Genomic DNA, 8,962 nt, shown 5'->3' on the forward strand with positions numbered 1-8,962 from the left:
CCTGTCTTTTTAATGACCTCTTGCTTTCTTCATGTATGATGTCCTTGATGTCATTCCACAACTCATCTGGTCTTCAGTCATTAGTGTTCAATGCATCAAATCTATTCTTTAGATGGTCTCTAAATTCAAGTGGGATATACTCCGGGTTGTACTTTGGCTCTCATGGACTTGTTCTAATTTTCTTCAGCTTCAACTTGAACTCACATATGAGCAATTGATGGTCTTTTCCACAGTCGGTCCCTGGCCTTGTCCTGACTGATGATATTGATTGAGCTTTTCCATTGTCTCTTTCCACAGGTATAGTTGATTTGATTCCTGTGTATTCCATCTGCAGAGGTCCATGTGTGTAGTCACTGTTTATGTTGTTGAAAAAAGGCATTTGCAATGAATAAGTCTTAGTCTTGCAAAATTCCATCATGTGATCTCTGGCATTATTTCTATCACCAAAGCCATATTTTCCAACTACCAATCCTTCTTACTTGTTTCCAACTTTCACATTCCAATCACCAGTAATTATCAGTGCATCCTGATTGCATGTTCAATCAATTTCAGACTGCAGAAGCTGGTAAAATCTTCAATTTCTTCATCTTTGGCCTTAGTGGTTTGTGCATAAATTTGAAAAACAGTCGTATTAACTGGTGTTCCTTGTAGGCATATGGATATTATCCTATCACTGACAGCGTTGTACTTCAGGATAGATCTTGAAATGTTCTTTTTGACAATGAATGCAATGCCATTCGTCTTCACTTTGTCATTCCCAGCATAGTAGACCACATGATTGTCTGATTCAAAATGGCCAATACCAGTCCATTTCAGCTCACTAATGCCTAGGATATTGATGTTTATGCATTCCATTTCATTTGTGACGACTTCCGATTTTCTTAGATTTATAGTTCGTACATTCTAAATTCCAATTATTAATAGATGTTTGCAGCTGTTTCTTCTCATTTTGAGTCGTGCCACATCAGCAAATGAAGGTCCTGAAAGCTTGGCTCTATCCAGGTCATTAAGGTCAACTCTACTTTCAAGAGGTACCTCTTCCCCAGTCATATTTTGAGCGCTTTCCTACCTGAGGGGCTCATCTTCTGGCAGTATATCAGACAATGTTCAGCTGCTATTCATAAGGTTTTCACCAGCTGATTTTTTCAGAAGTAGACTGCCAGGTCTTTCCTAGTCTATCTTAATCTGAAAGCTGCACTGAAACTTGTCCAGCAAGGGTGACCCTGCTGGTATTTGAAATACCAGTGGCAAAGCTGACAGTATCACAGCAACACACAAGCCACCACAGTACAGCAAACTGATAGACACCTTTTCCCCTCAATTATCTAATTAAAAATATTTGTTAAAAAAAGGATCATCCCACAATCAAAATAGTTAATTATGATAATTATCCTGGCTTGGAGGCAGTGTTTAAAAGTTACAACATGTTGATCTTTGAACACAGTCTCTCCTCCACTCCATCAGGTTAATGCTGGTTAAATTTTAAAGTCAAAAGAATGAGAAAAAAAAAATCCCCCTGCCCAAACACTTATAAATTAGATGTAAAAAATTTAGCTGCGATAGTTCCAATCTTATAGGCTACTACAGTGTGAAAATTTTAAAAGTAGTTTTTAAAAAGGATCTTTAATTTTGTTCATAGAAATGCCCACAATATGCGACATGAGTACACCATCACATGTATACATATGCGTATTTAGTTGCTGCACGGTATATCTTGGCTTTACTGACTTTAATTCTTTATACTGCCAAACACACTTTTGTGGGCGCAAACTTTCTTTGTTTCAGTCTATTGCCATTTGAGTTGAAGACACTCTTTGTGTCTGTCTTTGAGAAACAGCTTCCTCTCTTTTTGGTATGGTGAAAGTTCCAACTTCACTAGAGATAGCTTTCTGCTTAAGACAATCAATGAGAAAACATGGACTTTCTTGTCTTGTCTGGGGTACAGCAATATTGAAACTCCACCCTAGACCTTTTCAAAATAGACTTGTACTCAGGGCATATTTGAGAACAGTTTCCTGTTTGTTACTCTTTTCTTAGGCCCTTTTTTGTCTTATACAGATCCTTTAATGCAAAATTGTAGTAAGCTTTTTAAGTTTCTAATGCTGATACCCTTTAACCTCTACATGCTTCCATAGTCAGAACTTCTACTTGTTTCCATCCTCATAGGTTTCTTACTTTTTTAAAAATGACTATCTAGAATCTATTCCCTAGATTTTTTACTTTTAGCCCTAACGATTTCTGACTTAAACACCCTCCCACAGTTCCCACCCTTAAACATCCTGACTCTACAAACTTCCTATGCAAGCCTGACCCAAATGTAATCAAGAGCAGGGAAGAAAGATAATTTGAACATGCTCAGACGTGGCAAGGCAAGAGACTTTGTAATTAAATCTGATCCAGCATAACAACTTGCAAACTCTCCCCAACTCCTAGACACTAGGTTCTAGAAGCAAGACATAAAGAGCTAGATGACACCATGATTTTCTCAGGGTGTCCATTAAGATCATTTCCTGAGCATCTTTTTGAAAGCTGTGTCATTTAGTCAAGACTTTAATTTGCTCTCTGTGGTTTCTCCCTGCACCCAGGTCTCTGTGGGACTTTCTGTCCCCTGTGCCTCTCGTGTCAGATCGCCTCTGACATGGATGAGTTCTGCCTATGCGGAGCAACTGTCGCTATGAGGACCCTCTACCGGACCCGATACGGCATCCCGGTGAGTCTCCGAGTGTCCACTGTGTGGTGCTAACAAACATGCCCTGGATTCTCTTCAGTCTGACTAGATTTCTGTGATTGCTCTCCTCATCTTCATGACTTTATTCTAGTCTTTTCTCCACTACTATCCTAAGTTTTTAAAGTGACTCGCAGGCCCATGATGCTATCCATGCTTTGGAATATATTCCTTATGAAATCTTGTATTTGGCCTAATAAATGTGTTTCTGAAAAGCTGCTGAAGGTGAGTAGATGAGGGCAGAGGCCAGTGTAGGGCCCTTAATCTCTCCCTGCTTTACTTAGAGTCAGAGTATACCCAAACCACACCCAAACCCGTTGCTGTGGAGTCATTTGTGACCCTACAGGACAGAGTAGCTGCCCCATAGGGTTTCCAAGGAGGGACTGGTGGATTCAAACTGCTCACCCTTTGGTTAGCAGCCTGAGCTCTTAACCACTGTGCGTCCAGGGCTCCAGGACTCTGCAAATCTGCAGGGACGGTGACAGTTTCTTAGAAAGCTCTGGGTAAAAATGGTCCTGCAGTGGATCCTCTCAGAGCTGGTACGTTTAACTCCCTGGTAAGTCATAAGCCAGTATTCATTCATTCAACAAGGACTATCGAGCATCTATGACCTTGTTCAGTCATAAGCTATCGTTCATTGATTTAACTAGGATTTATTGAGTATCTACAGGTCCCTAGGTGTTTGCACTCAACTACTAACCTAAAGGTGGGTGTTTCAAACCTACCCAACAATGCCATGGAAAAAAAGGCCTGAGGATCTGCTCCCATAAAGATTACAGTCAAGAAAACTTTATGGAGCAATTCAGCACTGTAAAGCATGGGGTCTCCATGAGTCAGAATCTACTTGACTGCAATGGGTTTGGATTTTTTGTCTTTATTGAGCATCTAAAACATGCCAAGTACTATTCCAGATGTTGGAAATACATCAGTGAACAAAGCATATTACTATCCCTGTCTTCATAGAGCTTACATTTTTTTTTATAGCAACCTTTTATTTTAACATAATTTCAGATTTTTTTAAAGTTGCAAAAATGGTAGTGTTCCCAAATACCCTTCACCCAGATTCCCCAAAAGTTAAAATGTTGTCATGTTTGCTTTATTATTTTGTCTCTCACCTCTATCTGCCTGCCTGCCTGTTTCTATTTTTTTCTGAATTATCTGAGAGTAAATTACAACTCTGATACCTCTTTATCCCTAACTACTTCAGCATGTATTTTGTAAAAACAAGGACATTCTCTTACATAATCACAATACACCTATCAAAATCAGGAAATTATCATTGATAAAATACTATTAGCTAATCTATTGACCTTGTTAAAACTTCACCAATTATCCCAATAAGGTTCTTCATATGAAAAGGAAATGAATCTGGGATCACACGTCATTCAGTTGTCATGTCTCTTTAGTCTTCAACAATCTGGAATAGCTTCTTAATCTTTCCTTGTCTTTGATTACTTCGACATTTTTTATTAATACAGGTCAATTATCTTGTAGAATGTCCCTCAATTTGGGCTTGCCAAATGTTTCCTCACGATTAGATTTTCGTTATGCCAATTTGGATGGAAACACCCCAGAAGTGATGCTATGATCTTCTCAGTGCATCACAGCAGGCACAGGAAGTCAGTTTGTCCCGTTATTGGTGATGTTAACTTTACTTACTTAGTTCACTTGGTTAAAGTAGTGTCGGCCAGTATCCTCCACTGTGAAGTTGCTATTTTCCCCTTTATAATTACAAGTATCTTGTGTTGTTTGTTGGGAGGTGCTGTCAAGTTGATTTTCAACTCGTAGTAACCCCAAGTGACAGAGTAGAGCTGCCCCATAGGGTTTTCTATGCTGTAATCTTTATGGGAACAGATCACCAGGTCTTTTTCCAGTGAAGTCACTGGGTGGGTTCAAACCGCCAACCTGTTGGTTAGCAGCCGAAAGCTTAACCGCTGCGCCACCAGGGCTTCTAAGTTCAAACCAAATCCATTGCAGTCGAGTCGATTCCCATAGGGCTTCCAAGGAAAGGCTGGTGGATTCAAACTGCCGACCTTTTGATTAGCAGCTGCAGCTCTTAACCACTATGCCACCAGGATTTCCGGGCTCCTAAATAGGGAGATGTAAATAACCTGTTCTTCACCAAATCTTCACCCACTAGTTCTAGCACCCACTGAGATTCTTACTTGAATCAGTTATTACTATGATGGTTGTCAGTGGTAGAATTTACATTCTAATGTAAGGAGAGAGCCAAATACAGTGAAACCTGTGAAAATTGGAAGTTGGCAGGACTGCTTTTTTCCGAGTCTCCCAAGTTTTCCACCTTTGACTAGGTACAGCCTTACTACTTTTCTATCACTCTCTATTAGTGGAAAACATTGAGTTTTCCTTCTCTGACAGGTTTCCACCTGTCTTAGTTGTCTAGTGCTGCTTTGGCAGTAATATCACAAGTGGATGGCTCTAACAAACAGAAATTTATTCTTTCACAGTTTAGGAGGATAGAAGTCTGAGTTCAGGGCACCAGCTCTAGGGAAGACTTTCTCTCTCTGTTGGCTCTGGGGGAAGCTTCTTGTCTCCTTTGAGCTTCTGCTTCTGGTGATCTTCATGTGACTTGGCATCAATATTCCCCCATCTCTGGGAGGTTCTCAGCACAGGGACTCTCGGTCCAAAGGACACTCTCCACTCCTGGCTATTCTTTCGCAGTGGTAGTGAGATCCCTTTCCTCTCTGCTTGCTTCTCTCTCCTTTTATGTCTTATAAGATAAAAAGCATGACTCAAGCAAGGAGGTGACTTGAGTAAGGGTATGTCTTAAATAAGAGTGGTGACTTGAGTAATGGTGTGACCTGAGTAAGGGCATGACTTGATTCACGCCCTCTTGTAAAATTGTGACTCAAGATACCCCCCACACTAACCCTGCCTCAATAACACATATAGGTCAAGATTTACAACATATAAAATGGAGGATATTTATATAACATCACAAAATGGTGGATAGCTACATCAGATCACAGAAAGGAGGATAATTACAATCAGGGCCTAGCCAGGTTGACACATATTTTTTAGGAATCCAATCCAATCCATGACACCACCTTACACAGGTTCAAGCTTTTACAGGTTTTACTGTATAACTAAGTAAAAGTATAATATGTAGGATTATGGTAAGTGCTACAGGGAAAAGGAAAAAAGAAAAGAAGAATAAAAAGTGTTGAGTGCTTCCAGTGTTAAATACGGTTATCAGGGAAGACCTCAGTGAGAATGTAAATGACTAAAAGGGTGAAAGGATGACCCATCTGGGGAAAGTCCAGGCAGAGGAAAGAGCTAGACCCAAGGCCTTGAAGTTGAGCTTGTCTGGAGCATTCCAGAAATAGCTGGTGGTAAGGGAGGCAGGAGTAGAGTGAGTGAGGAGGGTAATAAAAGAAGACCATTAACAAGGAGGCGGGGCCAAGATGGCAGAGTAGTCAAATGCTTCCAGTGGACCTTCTTACAACAAACAGCCTGAAAAAACAAGCGATTTCATTATGTATGGCAATCTGGGAGCCATAAACATCAAAGGCAGAGTTGAGGAACCAGACTGAGTAGCAGGGGGAGGGAGAGATGGTTTGGAAGCAGTGAGGAGCTGCCAGACCTGACCCGGCAAGAGCCTGAGCCCTTCAGGTCTGATCGGCTCGGGGCTGACTGGTGAGGCAGGCAAGCAGCCATGCTCGGGAGGCATGTTTTCCACACTGGGAGAGACCCAGGTGCTGAGAGTCTACATGGACACCCAGAACCAGTAAGAAGCAGCCCTCGATCCGGCAAAAGATAGGTAATTGCATATGGTCTACCGCACAGATCAAAAACACCCCCCCTCGGGAAAAACCTCTCTCCCATTTACCTCCCTGCTCCCTGCTCTGCACTGGGTCCCGGACCAGCTTCAGCAATTGCTGAGTCCTCTGGTCCGGAAGTAGAATCCATCACATGCCCGGAGCCATTCTCCCTGCCTTGGAAAGTGAACAAATTAACAAACGGGAAAAAATAAACTGCCAGCTCCCATAAGCCAGGAACCCACGGTAGGCACAGCTCCTTTGCCTAGGCACAGGCATAAGGGATCCACGGACTTTGACTGCCTTTCCCCCTGCATAGACTTGTGTGGGCCCATCTCAACAGAGTAGGCCCTCATTACCACAGTACAACAGGGTATATACCAGAACTCTAACTTCAACTGTTTCAGCTATGAAGTGACAGATTCTTGACATTTGACATTGCTCTGCCCATTAAGCAGGTCTTCACCTACCCACATCAGGAGCTGGGCACCAGAGTTGAATCCATACAACAGGAGTGGGCAGACTCCTGACCTTACATACCTAGTAACAGATCTAACCATCTGGTGACAAGACATTAGAGCTTCAAAGGTGCCAATAATCAAACTAGCTCATATAAGCAGCTTATTTGGACATATCAAAACAAAACAAGAAGCTAGGACCCAGTGGGCAAACATAAAATAAATAAATATAATAACTTATTGATTGCTTGGAGAAAACAGTCAATATGAAATCATAGAAAGAGGCAACCCATGATGGCTTCAGCAATCTCCCAAAATAAAGAATCTAGAAATTTTCCAGCAGAGGAAAATTTCTTCAAATTACCGGAGGCAGAATTCAAAAGATTAATACACAGAACTCTTCAAGAAATTAGGAAGAAAATTAAGCAAAACATAGAACACGCACTGGAGGAAATTAAAAAGATTAGAGAAAAGCATACCAACAAATTTAATAGGCTGCAAGAATCCATACAGAGACAGCAATCAGAAATCCAGAAGATTAACAATAAAATTTCAGAATTAGACAACTCAATAGAAAGTCATAGCAGCAGAATTGAGGCAATGGAAGTCAGAATTAGTGAGATTGAAGAACTATATATCCAGCAAAACTGTCTCTCAAATATGATGGTGAAATTAGGGCATTTCCCGATAAACAGAATTTTAGGGAATTTGCAAAAACCACACCAAAATTACAAGAAATACTAAAGGGAGTCCTCCAGTTAGAAAATCAGTAACATCAGATAACAACCCAAGACTAGAACACAGGACAGAGCAACCAGATATCGACCCAGACAGGGAAGTCACAAAAGTAAATCAAAGCTAAAACACTGAAAATAGGGAAACAGATGTCAATATGTAAAAGATGATGACATTAAAACAAAAAAGAGGGACCTAAAAAATGTAGACATAGATTTTCATATGGAGAGGAAGTCAAGGCGATATAAGGGTATAAAAGACTGGTATAAACTTAGAAAAATAGGGGTAAATATTAAGGTAACCACAAAAGAAACTAACAATCCTATAAGTCAAAATAAAAAAACTAGAAAAATATAAAGACTCAGCAAACACAAAATCAACAACAATGAAAAAGATGAAAAGAAAACACATAAAAGAAAAACGACTCAGCACAGAAAATTAAGTGGAAAAAAGAAACTGTGAACAACACGCACAAAAAGATATCAAAATAACACCACAAAAATCGTACCTATCGATAATTAGGCTGAAGGTAAATGGACTAAATGCATGAATAAAGAGACAGAGAGTGACAGATTGCATAAAAAAACACGATCCGTCTATATGCTGCCTACAAGAGACACACTTTAGACTTAAAGACACAAACAAACTAAAACTCAAAGGATGGAAAAAAATACATCAAGCAAACAACACTCAAAAAAGAGCAGGAGTGGCAACATTAATCTCTGACAAAATAGACTTTAAACTAAACTCCACCACAAACGATAACCATGGATACTATATAATGATTAAAGGGTCAATACACCAGGACATAACAATAATAAATTTTATGCACCCAACGACAGGGCTCCAAAATACATAAAGCAAAGTCTACTAGCACTGAAAGGAGACATAGACAGCTCCACAATAGTAGTAGGAGACTTCAACACACCACATTTGGTGAAGGACAGAACATCCAGAAAGAAGCTCAACAAAGACATGGAAGAGATAAATGCTACAATCAACCAACTTGATTTCATAGACATATACTGAACACTGCACCCAACAGCAGCCAAGTATAGTTTCTTTTCCAATGCACAAGGAACATTCTCCAGAGGAGACCACATATTAGGCCATAAAGCAAGCCTTAACAAAATCCAAAGCATCAAAATACTACAAAGCATTTTTTCTGACCAGAAAGCCATAAAAGTAGAAATCAACAACAGACAAAGCAAGGGAAAAAAATCAAACACATGGAAACTGAACAACACCTTGCTCAAAAACTACTG

The 8,962-nt window shown here is 40.2% G+C and overlaps 1 protein-coding gene across 1 annotated transcript in view; it reads left to right on the plus strand.

Moving 5' to 3' along the window:
- LOC101360823 (placenta-specific gene 8 protein-like) overlaps positions 1-8,962 on the plus strand; it is a 42,485-nt gene that overhangs the window by 19,587 nt on the left and 13,936 nt on the right. Inside the window, exon 3 of the mRNA XM_004390974.2 lies at positions 2,586-2,710. Coding sequence (XP_004391031.1) covers positions 2,586-2,710 — 125 coding nt within the window. The remainder of the gene's footprint in view (positions 1-2,585; positions 2,711-8,962) is intronic.

This window comes from Trichechus manatus, unplaced genomic scaffold (assembly GCF_000243295.1).
Source record: "Trichechus manatus latirostris isolate Lorelei unplaced genomic scaffold, TriManLat1.0 scaffold00374, whole genome shotgun sequence".
Taxonomy (NCBI): Eukaryota; Metazoa; Chordata; class Mammalia; order Sirenia; family Trichechidae; genus Trichechus; species Trichechus manatus.